Consider the following 25,000-nt stretch of genomic DNA (forward strand, 5'->3'; position numbering starts at 1 on the left):
ATCCATTCATCTCTGCAGATCTACACATGTAAGATTTGAAGTAAGTATATAAGGAGGGAAGGAACGAAGAAATGAAGTACGTAGGGAACAAGGTAGGGAAGGAAATAAGGATGAAAGAAAGGAAGCAAGGATGGAAAGTGAGGGAGGCAGGATAGAAGGAAAGTACAGGTAGTGTAGGAGCCACATACTGTATGTTGTTCATGCCTAATTAATATCATTAATTTAGTATTATATTGTAGGTGGAGGATGTTTTCATCACGGTTTGAGCTGAAGTGATAACATATGTTTGCTTCACCTGTTGATTTTTTGGGCTTTTGACAGATGGGGGGGGGGGCATTCAACTTTCTGTTGACCGCCGCACTCGCACTTATATCGACTCACAAAGTAACTCTACATTTGGAAACTGCAGCGCAAGTTGTATTTTACGTGTGGAAGAATAAATTATTGCAAACTGGATCGCGTCACACACTATAAAAAAATATTTGTTGACTCAACTTAAAAATATGTGTAACTTGGTCTTGAAATTATAAGTTGTGTGGCTCATTACGTCAAAACTCTCCACACAAACACGTGGAGATTAACAACTCACATCTATGCCAAAATAAAAACACTGCAATCACAACTTAACACTCCTTTCTAAAAATGAAATTCTTGCAACAACATCATACACACAGGCACCATCTGAATTCCTCTTTCATATCACCAGCAGCACACTGATGGCTTCATAGACAACACTGCAGTCGTTATGTTTCTATTATTATTGTCATTTTCTCAGACTCAGTCTTCTGGAAAACTCAGAAGTAGAATTTCTGCAGCAATCAAACAAGAGTTATTACAAAAAACAAACATTCTTACAGAAATAAAGAGAAATAGAATCACAAATCATCAAATTTAGCAACAAAAGTAAAAAAAAAAATATTACTGGATACTGTAAATTGCTATTGAAAAAAAAACATACTTGTTTTGTGTGTGTGTGTGTGTGTGTGTGTGTGTGTGTGTGTGTGTGTGTGTGTGTGTCTGTCTGTCTGTGTGTTCTTGTTTTACTATATTCGTGGGGTCCGAAAACCGGGAGTCCAGTATACTTGTGGGGTCTGCACAGTCTTGTGGGGCCCAAAATGCTGGACCCCACAAGGTTAAAGGTCTGTTTGAGGGTTAAGACTTGGTTTTAGGATTAGGGTTAGAATTAGGTTATGGTTAGGGTGAGGGTAAGAGTTAAGGTTAGGCATTTAGTGGTGATGGTTAAGGTTAGGGTAAGGGGCTAGGGAATGCACTATGTCAATGATGGGTCCCCACAAACATAGTGCCACGCACTATGTGTGTGTGTGTGTGTGTGTGTGTGTGGTGGCGTTGTCTCTATATGTCTGACTCCTATCTCTCTTTGTCCTCCTCTTACTCTGACTCTCATTGCCTCCATGCTTGCAAAGTTCTCAAAATAGCTTCCCTGAGGCCTGTCTGTAGTGCTAAGGCTCAGAACAATTGGTGTTCTGTTTTCTGTGCCAGTGTTTTCAGGTCTGTCTGTAAGTTCCTACAATTGCCAGATGAGTTTTGCATTTTGAACAGAGAGTTTTCCCAATGACGACAGGAGATTTCGTTTTTGAACAAAGTGTCTAATGTAAGAAAACGTGTGTAGGGTTTCGCAATAAGTGTGTTAAAGAATTGCAAACAAAGTGCAAATTTGACAATGTGTTAAAGCTATGGTTACACTGTGTTTAAGGAATGCTACAAGAAGTTTAGGTATTGAGGCTTTGGTCTAAGCATTCGTTTTTAGTGTGTAAGCAATGGGCAAAAAAGTTGGCACGAAGAGGCAATTCAGTTCTCTCAACTTACTGTTGCAAGTTCGCTTTACTAATGACATGTTCAGTCAACTAAGGTATTCAACTTCTAATTATGCATTATATGAACTAATGATTGTGTGGAGTCAACTCCAATCTACATCAGTTCAGCAACATTATATAGTGGGGCTAATGTGCATTTTCATGCTCAGATCCATCTCTCCGTGTTTAGTTGCTGCAGCACTTTGTTGGAATGCTTACAAGCCGCTGAGCATGTGCAGACCCCTCCCTCTGATATATAAAGGTCTGAGCATGTGCAGACCCCTCCCTCTGATATATAAAGGTCTGAGCATGTGCAGACCCCTCCCTCTGATATATAAAGTAGGTCTGAGCATGTGCAGACCCCTCCCTCTGATATATAAAGGAGATCTGAGCATGTGCAGACCCCTCCCTCTGATATATAAAGGAGATCTGAGCATGTGCAGACCCCTCCCTCTGATATATAAAGGAGATCTGAGCATGTGCAGACTCCTCCCTCTGATATATAAAGGAGAAACCATTCCAGTGTTGGTATTTGGCCGAAGAAACTCGGAGACAGACGCAGCGCTGCAGGACATCAGGTGAGAGAAACAGCTTTATTAATTATTTACGAACAACAGAAATATAACTTAATACTCAAACTACTACTGCTACTTATCAGGGATGCCCTAAATCCAGGATTGGGCTTCGGATTTAGCTGAATATTGGGCTTTTTGACGGGGTTGGGTTTCTGCCGAACTGTAAACATTTTTCTTTACGCTGGTTGCCATAATGACGGCGCCGTTGATTACGGTTTTTACGTAGGTGGAGCGTTAAATGCAGTAGACTGTGAGAAAGTGAAGGTGAGCAGAAAAAGTGTAGTTTGTCAGTACTTTAAGTCAAAAGAAGGCCATTCAAGTCCAGCTACATGTTCAATTTACAATGCTGATTAGTCTGGTGGTGGTGAGGACCCTAAACTATACACAACATCACCGCTGTTACAACATCTGGTATCAAACATCTGGAAGAATACGAGTTGTGATGAAGGAATCTACAGACAGCAGCCAGAATGCAGCAACTTCAGGTACGGCAAAGGAAGGACAGTCACTGTTTACTTCATTAATGTGTTTACTGTGTTCATGGACTGAGGATGGGACGAGGATTCAGCAGAATCTCAACCTGGATTCAGGATTCGGCCGAACCCCAAAAATCTGATTCGATGCATTATGTAAAACTCAGATTTATTACTTCTTAGCTGCACGAAATGTACGTTTCGTAGTTATTACGGTTAGGACATTACAGAATTTTCAAAATAAAAGGAGAATAAGGAAGAGCATGTCTGATGCCATGGCGAGCCAAAACATTTGGGCAGCGTAGGTTTAGATTAAAACGTAGGTACGGCAAAGCAAGGACAGTCACAGCTAAAAACTTGTGTTAACCAGCGACCATTAGCAGCCTACTTTATGGGATTATAAATCTAAAAGACTAATATTTTGGATATTGATTGGATTTTGAGATAGGGTAAACATAGGCCTATGGTAATTGTCAAAATAGTTTTTCCCACTTGTCTTGCTGGCATAATCTTGCCTATTCTTTTTTTTTCTTACAGTTAAAATAAAATAAAATGAAAAATACACTGCTGTGGACGTTGTCTCCTTCATTCATGTGTTTACTGTGTTAATGGACTGAGGATGGGACGAGGATTCAGCAGAATCTTAACCAGTGGTTTCGGTATTCAGCCAAACTCCAAAAATCTGGATTCAGTGCATCCCTAGGTAAAGAAACACGCTGACTTATTGGGACTTTAGCTTATTCACCGTAACCCCCAGAGTTAGACAAGTCCAGACATACCCTTCTCGTGTACTATACTATAAGGCTTGCTGCAAAGCAAATCACTCCGCCCAAGTAGCAGAAGTAGCAGAGCTTCACCTTCTGAGAATATAGTTCCCGGTTTGTTTACGGTTAGAAGATGGCTGTGTCTCATGTTACCTTGTTTTTTGTACACGCTGTGACTCTACAAATCACAACATGTAAATAGGAACATGTTGGCGTTATTTTGTCACTTATTGGGAGCAGTAGGCTAGTTGGAACCAGTTACCTGCAGGTTCTGTGCTAAGCTAAGCTACCGGTGGAGCCGTCAGACAGTGTTATAACACGCACGGACACGAGAAGGGTATGTATGGACTTGTCTTACTCTGGGGGTTACGGTGAATAAGCTAAAGTCCCAATAAGTCAGCGTGTTCCTTTAAGATAGTTGAATAGTTAATAGGTTATTAAGGGGTTAATTGTGACAGTGAGCGTGGCCGGTTAGCTCAGTTGGTAGAGCAGGCACACATGTACAGATGCTTGTTCCTCAACGCAGAAAGTCGAGGGTTCAAATCCGACCTGTGACGGTTTTCCTGCATGTCCCCCCCCCCCCCCCTCTCTCTCCTTTCATGCCTCAGCTTTCCTGTCCAATAAAGGCAGAAATGCCCAAAAAACAGAATTGTGACAGTGAGTTGTCTCTGTGTTTCTCTTGTTTCCCGTCAGGTATACTATCTAAGATGAAGCTGAACGTGTTGTTGGGGGTCGGAGCTCTGCTCGCCGTCTTCCTCCCTCGCTCTGCTGACTGTCGACCAGCCGACGCAGACGCTGCTGTCGCCACAGCAACAGGCCAACGCCGCCTGCCGCTGATGCTCCCCCGGCCGCTGCTGCTCCACTTGGGGGAGGAATTCTCCCTCCGGCTGGGGGGAGGCTCTGCTGCTTCCTCTCCTTCTATCCCTCCCTCGTCCTCTTCCTCTTTCTCTTCCTCGGCTGTTAACGTGGCGCTGCTGCGGCTGACGCAGCGCCTCCTGCAGGTGCGCGCCGAGCAGCAGACACGCGCCGAGCAGCAGGAAGAGGAGAAGGAGAAGCGGTCGGAGGAGCCTCCCATCTCTCTGGACCTGACCTTCCACCTGCTGAGAGAAGTTCTGCAGATGGCACGCGCTGAGCAGCAGGCGCAGCAGGCCGACAGCAACCGCAGGATGATGGACACGGCCGGGAAATGATCCGGGACACTCTGCACGTCCTGACCCTCGCCGTAACACAGGGACTTTCTACTTCCTGTCCAATGTTTTTATCATTTTATGGTTTTCATTAAAGCTGCAACTGCTGATTATTAAACTGATGTTGTTGTACCTTTGGGAAATGACTTTCTGCAATTTCTGTCCAGTGGTTTTATGTTTTTGGGGGGTAACATTGGAAAATATAGGAAAGTATAATCATGAACAAGATTTAGGGCCCTATTTTAACGATCTAAGCGCACAGCGTGAAGCGCCTGGTGCAAGTGCGTTTAGGGCGTGTCCAAATCCACTTTTGCTAGTTTGACGGCGGAAAAAAAGGTTCCGTGCACCGGGCGCTGGACGGTCTTAAACTAGCAAAGACACTTGTGTCGGGCTTTTGCGCCGGGTGCAAGATAGGGCCCTTGTCCTAAATGCATGTTCATCGGTCAATGTGTGGATTACTTTCTGGCATAGTCTACGTGATAAGCAGGTATACGGAGTATACCCACTAGGAAAAAACACCAGGATACCGTTACGTAACGATGATTGTATTTTGAGAGAACTTTCACACTTACGTTCATAAATCCACCGTCTGTGTTGCGAGTCGCAGAGGAACAACAACACTGTTGTTTGGCAGTTATTCTCTGCGCAAATTTGAAATTAACACATGTGAATCCCTAAAGTAGATATATGAAACGAAAGCTAATTTAAACTACACTCTCTCAGTGTTTTGGTAAGCCTGCCCCTGAAGCTTTGACTTGTATTGTAATGAAATGCCTTGAGAAATATGTAGTGTCCCAGCTTAAGGCAGAGGTTGAGCCTGTGTTTAGATTCAGATTATTTTACCATAATCGGAGCATCCTTAAGATTGTCGGAAGGGGGGAATCGGGGCTAAAATCGGCCTAATTATCCTGCCGTGTGAACCAGGCTTTAGACGCTTTGCTGATCTAATTTTTCATGTTGATTTTATTTTATTGTGTTGTACTTGTATTTGATTTGATGTTGATTTTAGAATGGTTTTCTATGACATGTTTGTGTTGTGAAGCAACAGATTGAAGCTCTATGTCCAAGACAAACTTCCCCTCTGGGACAATAAAGTCTATTCTATTCTAAGCTATACTGCTGCTTCAGGTGACACTACAGCAGACATTAAGAAAACTACAGAAAATGAGGCAGGTGAGGCTGATGCGTTACGCAGTAACGTTACAACGGTCGGGTGAGTCTAATGCTGGGAGGGAAAAAATGACAGTATACTCACTACAAAAACCTAGATTACACCACTGCCTTTATCACAACATCAACTAAGCCCTAAAAAAGCTCCCGGTATGACACAACCCAGTCTCACGGCAGTTCATGTAAATGTCACGTTATTTTTAATCTATTGATATGTGTTCACGGGCACGTTTTTCTCGTTTTTTACGTGTAAATGTCACGTTATTTTTAATCTATTGATATGTGTTCACGGGCACGTTTTTCTCGTTTTTTACGTGTAAATGTCACGTTATTTTTAATCTATTGATATGTGTTCACGGGCACGTTTTTCTCGTTTTTTACGTGTAAATGTCACGTTATTTTCTTGGGGAAAGGATGCCGGGAGACAGCCAGGAGACGGCCGAAAAGGATGCTATATAAGCTGGGAGGCGGCTGCGAGGCGGCCCGCTGGGGACGCACCACAATAACGGGATGGCAGAGGTTGGGTTTAGGAAAAACCCTACGGGGAAAGGGCGCCTTACACACTGGGAGACGTGCTGTGGCCACGAAATATGCTTCCCATTAAAATACATTACTTCCCATTTTTTGTGCTGCCACCACGTAAAAAATGAGAAAAACGTCTAATTCTCATTTTTTTATGATAAAACAGGTAAACTTGTGTGCTGTCAGCTTGTCAGTGTGTGTGTGTGTGTGTGTGTCTCTGTGTCAGTGTGTGTGTGTGTGTGTGTGTCTCTGTGTCTGTGTGTGTGTGTGTGTGTAGCCTATATAGAAGTCAATGCTGTGAGCCCTCCTCGAGAGGCTGAAATAGCCTACGGCAGGAGAGAGAGAGAGAGAGAGAGAGAGAGAGAGAGAGAGAGAGAGAGAGAGAGAGAGAGAAAGACCCAAATGTATTTCTATCGTTTTAAAACCTGCTAAACCATGTTTCAAGCCTGGTTCACACGGGATGATTTTAAAATTGTCGGTCGATTTTCCAATCCTGAGAGACTCCACACACGGCGATAAAAAATCACGGTCTAACAGTTTTGGTCGTACAGCGTGTGGTACAACACATCACACATGAACCGATCTGACTCCCCAGCATTCCCAGGTCAGACGGGAAATCTCGCAAAATCCCTCGAGATCAAACGTGACTTCAGAGTAAACAATCATGGCGGATGAAGAGGACGCAGTGGCGATAGTTTGTAGTTTGTTTTTAACCGAAAAAAAAACGTTATCAAAAGAAAAGGCGATGGTCAAAGAAGTGGAGACAACGCCAGCATGGACTATACATATATGACTGTTTTCTATGTAATTCTTTGGTTTAACAGTGGCTCTGTGGGTTGCACCGCTTAAACAGGCAACCAGCGAGTAGTCATAGCAGACTTTGACCCAGGTTCAGTTCATGACTTTTTTTCGACAAACTATAGAGGGTTTTCACCGACGTCACGTTCTTGGCGGTTAACCCATGGATGTATTAAGAGAACTGGATCCAGTGTTCAGCAGGAAGCCCCGTACGTTCCAATGAGAGTGCTCAAAAGCGCATAAAGCAAACATGGAGCTCGGCTCTTCCGCATTGTTGGCCCATAACGCTGGTTGGCTCACGATGGGCATGCGCACTAGCAACAATTTGTTTGCGTTATTGTAGCAACCGGTAGCAACATGCGCGTTCATGAGCTTCTCTGTCGTGTCTCTTACAAGTGGCGAACTCATGAACTCGCCGTTTTCATTGTCTAAAATATTCACTAACGTTAAACACTGTTTTCGTTGTTCCCTATCGTTTACATGCTTAGCTAAATAAACGATAGATGTATTTAACTAGACAACCAAGGAGATTTAATAATTATGTTGTACTACTAGCTAGCTAGCTACCTACTAACTAGCGCTAGCTAGCTGTTAGCCTGCAGTTTGGTGAACAGAGCTCATCCATGGCTTCAGCTCACGTTACAAGCTTTACAGCATACAGCCCTCGGATGGATCATAAGAGAGAACCAAGGCGATGTAATCACTATGTCTGCAGTAACGTTATGTAGGCATATAGCTAGCTATGTATAGATGTTAATACAGCCATGCTAGCTACCCCTGATGTTAGCAACTAGCTAGCTAGCCGATAGCCCGCCAGTTTGGGAAACGCTAATGACGTTACATCCACGTAGCTAACAGGCTTTACAGCAGCTACATACATACATCCCTGGGATGTATCATAACTTCATAAGATAATACCATGGACGTATAGAACACATGGTGAATTACAACCATTAGCTATATCCATTATTACAGCTAGCTACATGAGCTCGGTCATGTGAGCGGGCGGGCGCAGTCCTGCGGCTCTGCTTGCGTCCGTTATGCACGTTCATCATGCCAAATTTAATAATTCTGGATTCGCTTCTAGTGAATGTTAAAAATGTTAAAAACGTAACGTTTTAAACAAGGACCCTTTCAGTGTTCGGGCTGGTAAGTTGATATACCCAGAAACTAATTATCCGCTGAAATATAGACGTTTCTTTCTTAGTCTTTCTGGGCCATGGGGGGGGGGGCAGTACCGCCGTTATCCACTAGGACCACGGTAGCTTTTAGACTCGGCGCTCTTCCTGGGGGCTTGGGTTAACCTGGATGCACGGCCATATTGGAGGCACTCGGTGTAAACAGCTGAGCGGAGTACAATGGAGTATTGTGCGCTTTGGATACGTTAAGTGAATGTAGCCATGTCTAAACAACAGAAAAGCTCATCAAAACGCATCCAAGATGCAAAGGCATATAAGGAAGGACTTGGACCACAAGAAAGGCACGATATTTCGAGAAATTACGGTTTACTGGCGGTGCAGATCCCTACGAGTTGGCTCCCTCTTCTTGGATCCATGGCGACCCGGTGATTCTTCCTTCAGTTGCATATCCAGATATAGTCAACTACCTGGTCTTCTCGCCGAGCCCATACACAGCGGAAGACCCCAAATCCTACAAAAGTTTGGAGGCCTATAACCAGATGGTGTGTGGATGGGTGAGGGAGACGTAGTACACACACACACACACACACACACACACACACACACACACACACAAAACACAGACACACACACACACACACACACACACACACACATCTTTGTCTTACTTACACAACAAGCTGCAAGAAACCCAGCTCTTAATAAAACATTTATTTCACATTTGAACAACAGAAAATATTTTTAAATTCTAGAAACAAAGGGAACACGGGACTGAGTTCTGGTTCTGGTTGTGGTTCTGGATCTGGGTCTTGGTTACTTCTGGTTGAGCCAGCTGAAGGAGAAGACGTGTTTGGGTCCGTCGCTGTCCTCCGACTCGTTCTGCTGATCAGACTCAACCTGAAACACGTTGAATTTAAGAAATGAAAATTATTATTATTATCGTATTTCTGTCTGTCTGTCTGTCTGTCTGTCTGTGTGTCTGTCTGTCTGTCTGTCTGTCTGTGTGTCATGTTGTTTATGGAGAATGAGAACCAGGAAATGAGTCGTGAGGAAAATGCAACCAAGGGGGTAAGTTTCGCCTTAGAGCTCGTAGCTCCTATGGCGCCATGTTGATGCTACCAAGCCATCACCTCCCGTTAGCATCCCATTGACTGCCATTCATTTTGACGTCACTTTGACAGAGAATAACTTTACATCTGAAGAGTTTAAAGACTCTATTTGTCCGTTGTTTATTTCTAAAGAAAAACGACAATGTATAAAAGGCTCCATTACCTTGTAGCTCACGTTATGGCTCCGTAGCAGACGTTTTTATAAAAATAGGCTAACGATTGGGTCATAACCACGAGACTTACTGTCTCATAGTAGAGGAATTACCGTATAGTACAGGAGAAGCTCTCAGGCAGTTTGGACTTCCATTAGCTGTTTAAGTTTAATTACTAATGTTAACTATCATTTTAGTGATCAATAATTAGCCTGTGTCTATGTTATCTCCTTACATATACCTACGCTCTCCGTCTCTGCTAGATTGGGAATGATTGAGATTTCTCTTGGCACAGCTACCAGAAGACTTCCAACTTTCAGACAGGTTGCTCACGTCACATCTACGTCTTCAAGCTCAGTTGGAGGCTGCTCAGTAACGCTCAGCCATCACCGGGAAAGAGACTTCACTGGTCTCCGTCCAGAGACACGGGACCTGCTGGTCCATTCTTATATACTGACTATGAATGCAACGCTATGGCCGAGCCACGTGTAGAAACCATGGATGTATGAAGAGAACTGGGTCCAGTATTCGGCGGGAAGCCCCGTTCATCCAATGAGAGTGCTCAAAAGTGCATAAAGCAAACATGGAGCTCGGCTCTTCCGCATTGTTGGCCCATAACGCTGGTTGGCTCACGATGGGCATGCGCACTAGCAATAATTTCTTTGTGTTGTCGTAGCAACCGGTAGCAACATGCGCGTTCATGAGCTTCTCTCTTGTGTCTCTAGTGGCGAACTCATGAACTCGCCGTTTTCATTGTCTAAAATATTCACTAACGTTAAACACTGTGTTTTCATTGTTCCCGATCGTTTACATGCTTAGCTAAATAAACGATAGATGTATTTAGCTGGACAACCAAGGAGATTTAATAATTATGTTGTGCTACTAGCTAGCTAGCTAGCTAATAACTAGCGCTAGCAGTTAGCCTGCAGTTTGGTGAACAGAGCTCATCCATGGCTTCAGCTTACGTTACAAGCTTTACAGCATACAGCCCTCGGATGGATCATAAGAGAGAACCAAGGCGATGTAATCACTATGTCTGTAGTAACATTATGTAGGCATATAACTAGCTATGTATAGATCTTAATACAGCCATGCTAGCTATCCCTGATGTTAGCAACTAGCTAGCTAGCCGATAGCCCGCCAGTTTGGGAAACGCTAATGACGTTACATCCACGTAGCTAACAGGCTTTACAGCAGCTACATACATCCCTGGGATGTATCATGACTTCATAAGATAACACCATGGACGTATTAATAGAACACATGGTGAATTACAACCATTAGCTATATCCATTATTACAGCTACAGGAGCTCAGGAGAACAGTCATGTGAGCGGGCAGGCGCAGTCCCGCGGCTCTGCTCGCGTCCACTATGCGCATTCATCATGCCAAATTTAATAATTCAGGATTCGCTTCTAGTGAATGTTAAAAATGTTAAAAACGTAATGTTTTAAACAAGGACCCTTTCAGTGTTCGGGCTGGTAAGTTGATATACCCAGAAACTAATTATCCGCTGAAATATAGACGTTTCTTTCTTAGTCTTTCTGGGCCATGGGGGGGGGCAGTACCGCCGTTATCCACTAGGACCACGGTGGCTTTTAGACTCGGCGCTCTTCCTGGGGGCTTGGTAGTCACATTGTTTGAGAGGTGTTTCTACTTCCTGAATGTGTTTCTACTTCCTGAATGCAGCGTGTGATGTCATACCTGAGGGCCCGAGCTGGCGGAGGGAAGTGGCAGAGGGGGCGTGGCCTGGAGGGCTGAGGAGGGGGCGGGGCCTCTGGGTGTCAGCATGGGCGGAGCCTCAGAGGACCTCTGAGGGGGCGTGGCCTGGAGGGCTGTGGAGGGGGCGGGGCCTCTCGTCTGTGATGTCAGCGTGGGTGGAGCCTCAGAGGACCTCTGAGGGGGCGTGGCCTGGAGGGCTGTGGAGGGGGCGGGGCCTCTCGTCTGTGATGTCAGCGTGGGCGGAGCCTCGGAGGATCTCTGAGGGGGTGGTGCTGAGAGCTGAACACCGGTTGACTGAATGGGAGCCAAAGGAGGCTGCTGATTGGCTGAGGCCGTCCCTCTGACCTCCACTGCTTCTTCCTCATCTTCATCCTCTTCATCATCGTCTTCATCGACTGAGGAGACAGCACAGAGTTCATGATGAAGGGGTTTATTTCAATTTCAGTCCTTGAAATACCTTTTTAAATTGTCCAAATCGTTTTTGTTGTTATTTCCAATGTTTTTTAAAAAAAATTCAAGCCCCCCTAAATTTCATCTCAGCCCCCCTAAAAATTATAATAGTAAAAAAAAAAAAAATATTTCTAATATTTTTTAAATCAATTTTAGTGCATTAATCAGTCCTTCCAGAAAAATGTGGAGTTTTTTTGTGATAGTTTTGGGCTAAAATCCTTGATTATGATTATGAAATCATGCAAGCCCCGCATATTTTGCACAGAAATCTGCAATTTATGCAGCGAAAGTCATATAAACTATTTCTTCTTGATAGTCATACTTGCACACACCGATTGTTCATGTATTGTTTTTAGTCTTGTGTTTCTGTATTTAATGTTTTATCTGTTTGTATCTGTCTAGTCAGTAATAACGTCCTGTATAAATGTATAAATGTGCCGAAATTGTGTTCATTGTTCTATGTTGCTGCAGAACAGGAACCTGCTGTAAACCAGTTTTTAAACTGAGTCAGGCCCGTTTATTCTAACTTAATTGTTGCTTTTAAATTTTCCTGTATAATAAATTAAATGAAAGTGCGGCGTATTTGAAAACATGCAGCCCCCGCATAAATATGCAGACTTTGGCTGATTATGCGTTGAATTATGAGATACATAATCACGTTTTTCTGGAGGGACTGGTAAACTTAGAGTTTGCGAACAATTACAGGTTCAAAGAAACCTGTGTCGCTATCGCCAGTGCTATGCACCTGTAACCCAGTCAAGGACATTTTTATTTATTTATTGTTTACACCTCATTATCATTTCGTTTGATTCTGGTAGTCCATAAAAGGAACTATTGTAGATTTTTTATATGTTCAATATTTTGCATTTATCCTCTGTTATAATAATAAATACATATATTCATTGTTATCCAGTGAAATTACTGATTTAGCACTTTTGCAAGGCACTGTATCCGTGTCACATTCTCATTAGAGGCCGACCCCCCTAAAGGTCTGATCCTAGAATCGCCCCTACTTCGAATGACAAAAAGTCTTTTACTGTGAACACTAAAGGTCCCATGACATGGTGCTCTTTGGATGCTTTTATATAGACCTTAGTGGTCCCCTAATACTGTATCTGAAGTCTCTTTATATAGACCTTAGTGGTCCCCTAATACTGTATCTGAAGTCTCTTTTATATAGACCTTAGTGGTCCCCTAATACGGTATCTGAAGGAGGAGAAGAGCAGACATATCAATGGCTCCGGAATGAGGCACCGAAATCCGCGTTGATATTCCTGCAGCAGCAGGATGTGTTAGGAGGAAGTACGGCAAAATAGTCGCCTGTTAGACACGACGCAAAGCCGAGTGAAGTGAAAATACATTAATAAATGGAGGCATGTGATTAATACAATTTAAAAAAATTAACGCATTATGCTCGGCATTTAATCGCATCACGATTAACGTGTTAATGCTGACAGCCCTAATTATAATATGTTATAACTTATTATATATATATATATATATATATTTTTTCAATTGTAAAACCTGTTACGCAAGAAAAAGTTGCGTGAAGCAGGGTGAAATTTGCCGTCGCAACATTCCTCGCAAAAGTCTGGATTTATGAAGAATTTCCATGTGTAAAAATGTGCCCAGTTTTCTGCAACCTTTTGACCATGCATGTGATCGTACGTAATGCTCCCAAAGTTTTGTAGACTGCGTTTTATTGACCTCCGATGGTAACACGAAATATCACATGGATAAGGTACTCTGATGCATAGCGCACAGCCTGCATGTGAGCACACTCTAAATTTTAATTTAGATTTCTTAACAATCAATTAGGTCTATCCATGAATTATAAATATGGATATGTATATCCAACAAATAAATCTATTAAAGTGCCCACATTATGAAAACATTTTTATATGTTTTGTCTCTGGTGCTTCCACACGCATACAAACATGCTACCGCTAGCATGTAGTCCTTACCTAGCTACTGATCATGTGGTCTTACCTAGCTACTGATCATGTGATCTTACCTAGCTACTGAGCATGTGATCTTACCTAGCTACCGAGCATGTGATCTTACCTAGCTACCGAGCATGTGGTCTTACCTAGCTACCGAGCATGTGGTCTTACCTAGCTACTGAGCATGTGATCTTACCTAGCTACTGATCATGTGATCTTACCTAGCTACCGAGCATGTGGTCTTACCTAGCTACCGAGCATGTGGTCTTACCTAGCTACCGAGCATGTGATCTTACCTAGCTACCGATCATGTGATCTTACCTAGCTACCGAGCATGTGATCTTACCTAGCTACCGAGCATGTGATCTTACCTAGCTACCGAGCATGTGATCTTACCTAGCTACTGAGCATGTGCGACTGCCAACAAAGATGTTACAGCAGTGAGAGGTCTCACTCTGTAGCTAAAACAGAGACCTGAACACAGGGTGAAAAGAGGAGCTGCAGCAATGAGTGCACGACCACATAACGTAACGCACGTCTGTATTTATAACGAGAAGAGTGCTTACCGGTGTGTGCCGCAAGGTGTTATAAATCAAAATCTTTCAGAATATATAGTACTGCAGGGGGTACGTGAAATGTTTGCAAAAATGCTAATTAAAAAATACGTCATGCATAATTCCTAAAATAATTATACTATAATAATGATTGAATTAAGTGATGGATTCTAAACATTTGAAATGCAGCATTTAAATGTCTAGCTAGTCAAAGGGGGTACAATATTGAAAAAAGCTCGAGAAACACTGGGTTAAATGACCCAACGTATATACACTACCGGTCAAACGTTTGGGGTCACTTAGAAATGTCCATTCCACTCCATTATAGACAGAATACCAGCTGAGATCAGTTGCATTGTTTTTTTAACCAGGGCAGCAGTTTTCAGATTACATTATGTGTTTACATAATGTAATCAGATTACATTACGTGCTTACATAATGTCTAAAGGGTTCTCGACTGTTGTAGACAGAAGTGTCTGAAGAAACGCTTGAAATCCATGTTTTTGTTCTAAATGTCATACCCAAATTAAAAGTGGTACAGCTTCCAGATACTCTGACCCTCTGGGGTGTGTCTGGTATCATTGGAAAGGTGATTGATGTGTGTGTGTGTGTGTGTGTGTGTGTGTGTGTGTGTGTGTGTGTGTGTGTGAAAGGTGATTGATGTGGGTGTGTTTGTGTATTTGAGAAGTGTTGTATTTTGTAGTTTTTTGGCTTTTTTCTTTGCACTTTTCAAATGGAAATAAAAAAAACGCACAGACATATCTGTAGAAAACAAATCATATAAAATCCATTTCTGAGTCTTTTGGCTTCTGGATTTTTTCGGGAGTAAGCTGAGACATGTGGCTAATGCCCTGTGTTGTCTGTCACCTGTCAGATGTGTTTACAGCAGTGTATTCTAATCATTTTACAGATGTATGACGTGCACAGAAATGAAAAAACCTCCAATCTAGCCTTTCCAATGATACCAGGCTCATCCCAGAGTGTCAGAGTATATATATATATATATATATATATATGTTTAGACCAAAAAACATGGATTTCAAGCGTTTCTTCAGACACTTCTGTCTACAACAGCCGAGAACCCTTTTGACATTATGTAAACACATAATGTAATCTGATTACATTATGTAAACACATAATGTCATCTGAAATCTGCTTCCCTGATTAAAAAAACAATGCAACTGATCTCAGCTGCTATTCTGTCTATAATGGAGTGGAATGGACATTTCTAAGTGACCCCAAACTTGGTACCAGTAGTGTATATTGCGTGTTTCTTACGTTTGATGAAGTCGACGGCCATCAGCGCTCTCCTCTGGCGGGAGAAGTTGACCGTGAAGTGATCCATCTTCTCGTAGCCCAGCTGGAGTTTCTCCACGTGAGACGTGTTGCTGCCCTCCACCATCCTGAACACACCATAACATACATACAGCACCGTTAATAACATGTTTATAACACAACATACAGCACCGTTAATAACATGTTTATAACACAACATATAACACCGTAAATAACATGTTTATAACACAACATACAGCACCGTTAATAACATGTTTATTACACAACATACAGCACCGTTAATAACATGTTTATTACACAACATAACACTGTTAATAACATGTTTATTACACAACATATAACACCGTTAATAACATGTTTATAACATATAACACCGTTAATAACATGTTTATAACATATAACACCGTTAATAACATGTTTATAACATATAACACTGTTAATAACATGTTTATAACACAACATATAACACCGTTAATAACATGTTTATTACACAACATATAACACCGTTAATAACATGTTTATAACACAACATACAGCACCGTTAACATGTTTATTACACAACATACAACACCGTTAATAACATGTTTATTACACAACATACAACACCGTTAATAACATGTTTATTACACAACATATAACACCGTTAATAACATGTTTATAACACAATATACAGCACCGTTAATAACATGTTTATTACACAACATACAACACCGTTAATAACATGTTTATAACACAATATACAGCACCGTTAATAACATGTTTATAACACAACATACAGCACCGTTAATAACATGTTTATTACACAACATACAGCACCGTTAATAACATGTTTATTACACAACATACAGCACCGTTAATAACATGTTTATTACACAACATATAACACCGTTAATAACATGTTTATAACATATAACACCGTTAACATGTTTATAACACAACATATAACACCGTTAATAACATGTTTATTACACAACATATAACACCGTTAATAACATGCTTATAACACAACAAACAGCACCATTAATAACATGTTTATAACACAACGTATAGCACCTTTAATAACAAAACATTTATGTCTGTTCACCTAGAAAATATTCTTCTTTAACACACACACACACACACACACACACACACACACACACACACACACACACACACAGTAAAGACTCACTTCTGCAGCAGAGGTTTGGTCGTCTGTGGAGGAGAAAATGAAGTTAAACATTATTTACATTTTACATCACGTTAAAGAAGTGCCTTTATTTCAAAATAAGAGCGCAGTGTACCCTGCTGTATCGGTGGTGCGTTCAGGCTCACCTGCAAGAACACGGCCATCTCGGCCTCGTCCATGGTCTGGATGGCGGTCTCCAGCAGCTTGGCCGAGTTCTCCAGGTGTTCGCTGTACTTCCTGCTCAGCCCTCTGATGTAATCCAGCTTCTCTTCCTGCTCGCCGTTGATCCGTAGCGTCATCTCGACTTTCCTCTCCTCCAGCAGACAGAACAGCTGATCAAACGTCTCGCACACCTTCGACTTCTGGCGCCGCCCGTTCTCCTGGAAACACAGTCAGTCAATCAGTCAAAGTGTATATATTGTTTATACAGCGCCTTTCAGACCAAACACAATGCACTTCAAAGTGATGATCAGTCCTTCCAGAAAAATGCAGTTTTTTTGTGATAGTTTTGGGCAAAAATCCTTCATTATGCGTCACGTTTTCTTAAAAAATGTGATGGAATATGCGGGATATTTATGCAATTTTATGCAATGAAATTGCGGGAACTTGCAAAAACTGCGATTTCATCGTGGCTTCATCGCGGGGTTTGCAGCTTTTCGATGATGATCACGTTGCGTAATTACGTCATTTCATAACGTTCCCATGGCAACAGGGGGAAATGGCTGCTCTTGTGTGAAGTAAACGCAACATTTTTCAACTTTCTGCTAAGATATATGGGACTTTTTTGCAATTAAAATGCAGGGTTTATGAAATCATGCAAGCCCCGCATATTTTGCACGGAAATCGGCAATTTATGTGGCGAAAGTGCGGCGTATTTGAAAAAATGCGGCCTCCGAAATAAATATGCAGACTTTGGCTGATTATGCGTTGAATTATGAGATCACATAATCACATTTTTCTGGAGGGACTGGATAGTGCACCTTTAAGATATGAATGAGGAGAGTGATAGTGAGATTCTTGCTACAGCTGCATTTCTACTAGAGATGAAACAGAAAACAAGGTTTTATTTCTCCGTTTCTCTGCTCTGTTGCAACGCCGCTCGCTCTCTTCACACTCTCTCTAAACCAGTGATTTTCAACCACTGTGCCGCGGCACACTAGTCTAGATCGTCCTGTGTGCCGTGGGAAATTATCTGATTTTACTTAATTTATCCAACAAGTTCTTTTGATTGAGTTACTGCACATCATTTGCCATTGTTGATCATCTGTGCCTGCAATGTGATGACTGGCAGAGAAATGAAATACTGTTCTGTGTCAGTAGGAGGCAGTATAGCACAATAATGACCTTGTTGATGTAAACAGTAGAATGACTGCCCCCTGGTGGCAGTGACAGGATGTAAACAGTAGAATGACTGCCCCCTGGTGGCAGTGACAGGATGTAAACAGTAGAATGACTGCCCCCTGGTGGCAGTGACAGGATGTAAACAGTAGAATGACTGCCCCCTGGTGGCAGTGACAGGATGTAAACAGTAGAATGACTGCCCCCTGGTGGCAGTGACAGGATGTAAACAGTAGAATTACTGCCCCCTGGTGGCAATGACAGGATGTAAACAGTAGAATGACTGCCCCCTGGTGGCAGTGACAGGATGTAAACAGTAGAATTACTGCCCCCTGGTGGCACTGACAGGATGTAAACAGTAGAATCACTGCCCCCCTGGTGGCAGTGACAGGATGTAAACAGTAGAATGACTGCCCCCTGGTGGCAGTGACAGGAGGTAAACAGTAGAATGACTGCCCCCTGGTGGCAGTGACAGGATGTAAGCAGTAGAATGACTGCCCCCTGGTGGCAGTGACAGGATGTAAACAGTAGAATCACTGCCCCCCTGGTGGCAGTGACAGGATGTAAACAGTAGAATGACTGCCCCCTGGTGGCAGTGACAGGAGGTAAACAGTAGAATGACTGCCCCCTGGTGGCAGTGACAGGATGTAAGCAGTAGAATGACTGCCCCCTGGTGGCAGTGACAGGATGTAAACAGTAGGGCCGAGGTCATCGATGTAAGCCTGCAACAGCCATGGATACATTTTTAAAAAGGAAAAATGTAGATTCTGATCTTATTAGGCTACAATGTGGCATTTTGTAACATTTTTGGTTGGTGGAGTGCCACGAGATTTTTTTAATGTAAAAAATGTGCCGTTGCTCAAAAAAGGTTGAAAAACACTGGTCTAATAACCGTGCTCGCCGCCGGCGCTCATTGAGCCTCCGTCTAAAACTCTGCCAGTTCCACCAGTCAGGGCCGGCCCTAGACTTTTGGGGGACCTAAGCAGGATGTGGTTTGGGGACTCTCCACATTGTTACGTGTTGCCACTGCACTTGGCACTAAACCAACTTGTGTATTGTAAATATTAGTTTAAGCACTCATAATGTGCAAATACGCATTTAAAGACTAATGTGAGACCTATTTAGCCTGGTCCTACCAGACTCTGGTCCATTAGCCTGGTCCTACCAGACTCTGGTACACTAGCCTGGTCCTACCAGACTCTGGTCCATTAGCCTGGTCCTACCAGACTCTGGTCCATTAGCAGGGTCCTACCAGACTCTGGTCCACTAGCCTGGTCCTACCAGAGTCTGGTCCACTAGCCTGGTCCTACCAGACTCTGGTGCACTAGTCTGGTCCTACCAGACTCTGGTCCACTAGCCTGGTCCTACCAGACTCTGGTCCACTAGCCTGGTCCTACCAGACTCTGGTGCACTAGTCTGGTCCTACCAGACTCTGGTACACTAGCCTGGTCCTACCAGACTCTGGTCCATTAGCCTGGTCCTACCAGACTCTGGTCCACTAGCCTGGTCCTACCAGACTCTGGTCCATTTCATTGGTCCAGAGAGTCTGGCCCCTCTCCATTGACAAGTGTTAACTTCCTTGAAGGTGGGTACTCTGTTGAAGTTTAAAACTATTGGATCTGCCCAGAGCCACTCTGGATCTGCCAGAACCAATCGTTAACGTTGGGTCGTGACGTATGTCATGCGCATGTGCAACAAGAGGGGAGACCGACAACAACTATCGGCTTATATTTAGCATTAGCATTGCTAGCGTTAGCCTTAGCCAGCTCCTTCACCACTAACGGAGCGAGCTGGAAAATCAAACTGTTCCCGAACCCCGTGGGGAGGAGGGCCACAACATCATGGCCCCCAACACAACTCAGCAAAGATTGTTCTTCCTCGGATTTAACTTCTGGATATTCGGCAGCGTTGCTGCCACAACGGACCGAATGGCTTCGCTCACATCTTTCTAGAGCACGACCTCAACGTCATCGTTCTCAGCCACTCCCTCTGTTCACTGATTGGACCTACAAATATTTGACCGGAGAAAACCAAAGAATATACCGCAAACCCAGACGGAGTACTGAAGGGAAATGAAAATTGAGCGGAAGTACGTAGGAGGGCGGAGCCAGGCTAAGACCTATTAGCAGCAACACTATCTTAAAATAGACTCTGAAACGGCTCTGTTATGAGCTCTATTGTGGGACATTTCAAGCGCTCTTGTGGGCCCTCTGGTAGCCCTCTGGTAGCCACGGGGCCCTAATCAGCCAGCTTAGTTCGCTTGTGCGTCGGGCCGGCTCTGCCACCAGCTGACAGTTTCTAACATAGAAATAAAATGGATCTGGATCATGTTACAGACTGCTAAAACTTCCCCCTGCAACGTTCTTAAAAATGGTTGCATCTCGTCTTTGTTGTGACCTGGGCTTTAAAGGTCGTGACACACCAACCAGACCCACCAACCAGACCCACCAACCAGACCCACCAACCAACCAGACCCACCAACCAGACCCACCAACCAACCAGACCCACCAACCAGACACACCAACCAACCAGACACACCAACCAACCAGACACACCAACCAGACACACCATCCAGACATACCAACCAACAAGACACACCAACCAACCAGACACACCAACCAGACCCATTAACCAGACCCACCAACCAGACACACCAACAAACCAGACACACCAACCAACCAGACACACCAACCAGACACACCATCCAGACATACCAACCAACAAGACACACCAACCAACCAGACACACCAACCAGACCCATTAACCAGACCCACCAACCAGACACACCAACCAGACCCACCATCCAGACCCACCAACCAGACCCACCAACCATACCCACCAACCAAACCCACCAACCAGAAACACCAACCAGACCCTCCAACCAACCAGACCCACCAACCAGACCCACCAACCAGACACACCAACCAGACACACCAACCAACCAGACCCACCAACCAACCAGACCCACCAACCAACCAGACACACCAACCAACCAGACACACCAACCAACCAGACACACCAACCGACCAGACACACCAACCAACCAGACACACCAACCAACCAGACACACCAACCAACCAGACACACCAACCAGACACACCATCCAGACCCACCAACCAGACCCACCAACCAGACACACCAACCAGACCCACCAACCGACCAGACACACCAACCAACCAGACACACCAACCAACCAGACACACCAACCAGACACACCATCCAGACCCACCAACCAGACCCACCAACCAGACACACCAACCAGACCCACCATCCAGACACACCAACCAGACCCACCAACCAACCAGACACACCAACCAGACCCACCAACCAACCAGACCCACCAACCAACCAGTCACACCAACCAGACCCACCAACCAACCAGACCCACCAACCAGACCCACCAACCAGACACAACAACCAGAAACACCAACCAGACCCACCAACCAACCAGACCCACCAACCAGACATACCAACCAACCAGACCCACCAACCAACCAACCAGACCCACCAACCAGACATACCAACCAACCAGACACACCAACCAACCAGACCCACCAACCAACCAGACCCACCAACCAACCAGACCCACCAACCAGACCCACCAACCAGACACACCAACCAGACATACCAACCAACCAGACCCACCAACCAACCAACCAGACCCACCAACCAGACTCACCAGCCAGACATACCAACCAACCAGACACACCAACCAACCAGACCCACCAACCAGACCCACCAACCAACCAGACACACCAACCAGACCCACCAACCAGACACATCAACCAGACACACCAACCAGACACACCAACCAGATCCACCAACCAGACACACCAACCAGACACACCAACCAACCAGACCCACCAACCAACCAACCAGACCCACCAACCAACCAGACCCATCAACCAGACACACCAACCAGACATACCAACCAACCAGACCCACCAACCAACCAACCAGACCCACCAACCAACCAGACCCACCAACCAGACCCACCAACCAACCAGACACACCAACCAGACCCACCAACCAGACACACCAACCAACCAGACCCACCATCCAGACCCACCATCCAGACCCACCAACCAGACCCACCATCCAGACCCACCATCCAGACCCACCATCCAGACCCACCAACCAGACCCACCAACCAGACGGCCGACCGTCGGCAGAAAAGCCAGTGTGACTAGATTTTAGCTTATTGGCAGCACCTGAGAAGCCCCGTGGTGAGGAGCAGAGAGTAACAACGGGGCTTTTCAGGTGTTGCGCTAATCACTCCGCCCAAGTAGCAGAAGTGGCCGTGCTTCGCCTTCTGAGAATATAGTTCCCAGTTTGTGAACTCACGTCGACCGTTGTGCAGGTTTCCTCCAGCTGACTGATGATGGCCTGAGTCCGCTCGTTGTTCCCAACCAGCATGGAGATACAGTCAGTCAGCTCAGCCTACACACACACACAGACACACACACACACACACACACACACACACACACACACATACACACACACACACAGTCATAGACAGACAGACACACACACAGACACACACACACACACACACACACACACACACACACATTGTTTAAAACCTGGGGAACTTCTGCAGCATTTTCCTCCCTCAGCCTGCATGTGTCTCTGTAACGGTGTGTAAAGCAGGAAGTGGGCGTGCGTGACCTTCTGCGTGTGGAAGACGGCGTCCAGAGGAGCCACCTCGCAGTCTTTGTGCGCTCCGAAGACTTTGCAGAGCGAGCAGGTGGGAACGCTGCAGCTCAGGCAGTAGATGTTGATCTTCTCCTCCTCGTGGCTCTCACACATCGGCTGCACACACTTCTCCTCCGGGACCGGTCTGCTGCTCACACAGACAGACAGGTGGACAGGGGGAAAGAGACAGACAGGATGAGAGACAGGGAGGGAGAGACAGACAGGTGGACAGGGGGAGAGACAGGGAGGGAGAGAGACAGACAGACAGGTGGACAGGGGGAGAGACAGAGGGAGAGAGACAGACAGATAGGTGGACAGGGGGAGAGAGACAGACAAGACGAGAGACCGACAGGATGAGAGACAGGGAGGCAGAGAGACAGGGAGGGAGAGAGAGAGACAGATAGGGAGACAGACAGGGAAAGAGACAGAGAGGATGAGAGACAGGGAGGGAGAGAGAGGGAGGGAGACAGGGAGAGAGACATGTGTCTCTGTCTGTGTGTGTGTGTGTGTGTGTGTGTGTGTGTGTGTGTGTGTGTGTGTCTCTGTGTGTGTGTGTGTGTGTCTCTGTGTGTGTCTGTGTGTGTGTGTGTGTGTGTCTCTGTGTGTGTCTGTGTCTGTGTGTGTGTGTGTGTCTGTGTGGTGTGTGTGTGTGTGTGTGTCTGTGGTGTGTGTGTGTGTGGTGTCTGTGTGTGTTCTGTGGTGGTGTGTGTGGGTTCTGTGTGTCTGTGTCTGTGTGTGTGTGTGTGTGTCTCTGTGTGTGTGTGTCTGTGTCTGTGTGTGTGTGTGTGTGTCTGTGTGTGTGTGTGTGTGTGTGTGTGTGTGTGTGTGTGTGTCTGTGTGTGTGTGTGTGTGTGTGTGTGTGTGTGTGTGGTGTGTGTGTGTGTGTGTGTGTGTGTGTGTGGTGTGTGTCTGTGTGTGTCTCTGTGTGTGTGTGTGTGTGTGTGTGTGTGTCTCTGTGTGTGTGTGTGTGTCTCTGTGTGTGTGTGTGTGTGTTACCTGCTGCTACCCTGCTTGTACATGTCGATGATGTTCTCCACCAGCAGGTTCCTCTGCAGCCCGTAGACGCCGTGGCGATCCAGAACCACCTCGTGGCGGCAGGACGGGCAGCGGAAACGCCCGCCGGACGTCACCGTGGAGCCACTCCTCGACGTCATGTAGGGATTGGACGCCTACAGGGGGGGCGGGGAATCACACAGATAAACAATCAAATGAAAATACACAAACATGAGAAAACAATTAACTAAATTGAACTTCACACACTGTAATTATCAGCCTTGTTAAACGTGTGTAAAACCACCAGACTCCATGTAAATAATCAGGACTTTTAGCGTGTATAGAGCCAGCTTATTTCCACCAGACTCCATGTAAATAATCAGGACTTTTAGCGTGTATAGAGCCAGCATATTTCCACCAGACTCCATGTAAATAATCAAGACTTTTAGTGTGCATAGAGCCAGCATATTTCCACCAGACTCCATGTAAATAATCAGTACTTTTAGCGTGTATAGAGCCAGCATATTTCCACCAGACTCCATGTAAATAATCAGGACTTTTAGTGTGCATAGAGCCAGCATATTTCCACCAGACTCCATGTAAATAATCAGTACTTTTAGCGTGTATAGAGCCAGCATATTTCCACCAGACTCTATGTAAATAATCAGTACTTTTAGCGTGTATAGAGCCAGCATATCTCCTCATGTAAATGGGTGAATTAAGGGTTTATTTCAACCAAACCAGAGTGGTGATTGTTGGAACAGTGGAAAGATGAACCAAGACGGCTTTTGATAGTTTGATTTAGTTTCTGTCCACTTTGAATGAATTGTGTTTTAACATGATAAAAGTCCTGATTATTTACATGGAGTCTGGAAAGGTGAATAAAAGAATAAATGAATGTTTCTTACTTTAGATGTCTGAGTGTCCATGTAAACAGTGTGTGTCTGTGCTTCTCTCTGTGTGTGTGTGTGTGTGCACGCGTGTGTGTGTCTGTGCTTCTCTCTGTGTCTGTGTGGGTGTGTGTGTGTCTGTGCTTCTGTGTGTGTGTGTGTGTGTTTGTGTGTGTGTGTGTCTGTGCTTCTGTGTGTGTGTGTGTGTGTGTGTGTGTGTGTGTGTGTGTGTGTGTGTGTGTGTGT

General features: G+C 44.7%; 2 protein-coding genes and 1 long non-coding RNA gene across 7 annotated transcripts in view; 1 reads left to right on the plus strand and 2 right to left on the minus strand.

The window, feature by feature from the left end:
* The first annotated feature begins 2,327 nt into the window (after positions 1-2,327).
* On the plus strand, positions 2,328-4,940 carry LOC116034132 (corticoliberin-1-like). The gene is made up of 2 exons (XM_031276691.2): positions 2,328-2,392; positions 4,320-4,940. Exon 2 carries the CDS (start codon positions 4,334-4,336, stop codon positions 4,814-4,816), a length of 483 nt encoding a protein of 160 aa, XP_031132551.2. The 5' UTR covers positions 2,328-2,392; positions 4,320-4,333; the 3' UTR covers positions 4,817-4,940.
* Positions 4,941-9,218: 4,278 nt separating this feature from the next.
* LOC116034130 (E3 ubiquitin-protein ligase TRIM63-like) overlaps positions 9,219-25,000 on the minus strand; it is a 16,181-nt gene continuing 399 nt past the window's right edge. The window contains exons 2-11 of one of the 5 annotated variants that reach the window (XM_031276686.2): positions 23,868-24,040; positions 22,845-23,019; positions 22,518-22,613; positions 16,982-17,215; positions 16,839-16,861; positions 15,650-15,774; positions 11,671-11,819; positions 11,530-11,613; positions 11,407-11,451; positions 9,219-9,339 (exon numbers count right to left, since the gene is read on the minus strand). In XM_031276686.2, coding sequence (XP_031132546.1) covers positions 9,256-9,339; positions 11,407-11,451; positions 11,530-11,613; positions 11,671-11,819; positions 15,650-15,774; positions 16,839-16,861; positions 16,982-17,215; positions 22,518-22,613; positions 22,845-23,019; positions 23,868-24,040 — 1,188 coding nt within the window. In that variant the 3' untranslated portion in view covers positions 9,219-9,255. Of the gene's footprint in view, positions 9,340-11,406; positions 11,452-11,528; positions 11,820-15,649; positions 15,775-16,838; positions 16,862-16,981; positions 17,216-22,517; positions 22,614-22,844; positions 23,020-23,867; positions 24,041-25,000 lie in introns of all 5 variants that reach the window. The other 4 variants (XM_031276684.2, XM_031276685.2, XM_036005397.1 and 1 more) reach the window with 4 other exon arrangements.
* Positions 19,167-20,323, minus strand: LOC116034133. The gene is made up of 2 exons (XR_004100986.1): positions 20,293-20,323; positions 19,167-19,290 (listed from the first exon to the last, which is right to left on the minus strand). It is a non-coding gene; the product is annotated as an uncharacterized LOC116034133 (long non-coding RNA).

The sequence above is a fragment of the Sander lucioperca genome, chromosome 9 (genome assembly GCF_008315115.2).
Source record: "Sander lucioperca isolate FBNREF2018 chromosome 9, SLUC_FBN_1.2, whole genome shotgun sequence".
Classification (NCBI taxonomy): domain Eukaryota; kingdom Metazoa; phylum Chordata; class Actinopteri; order Perciformes; family Percidae; genus Sander; species Sander lucioperca.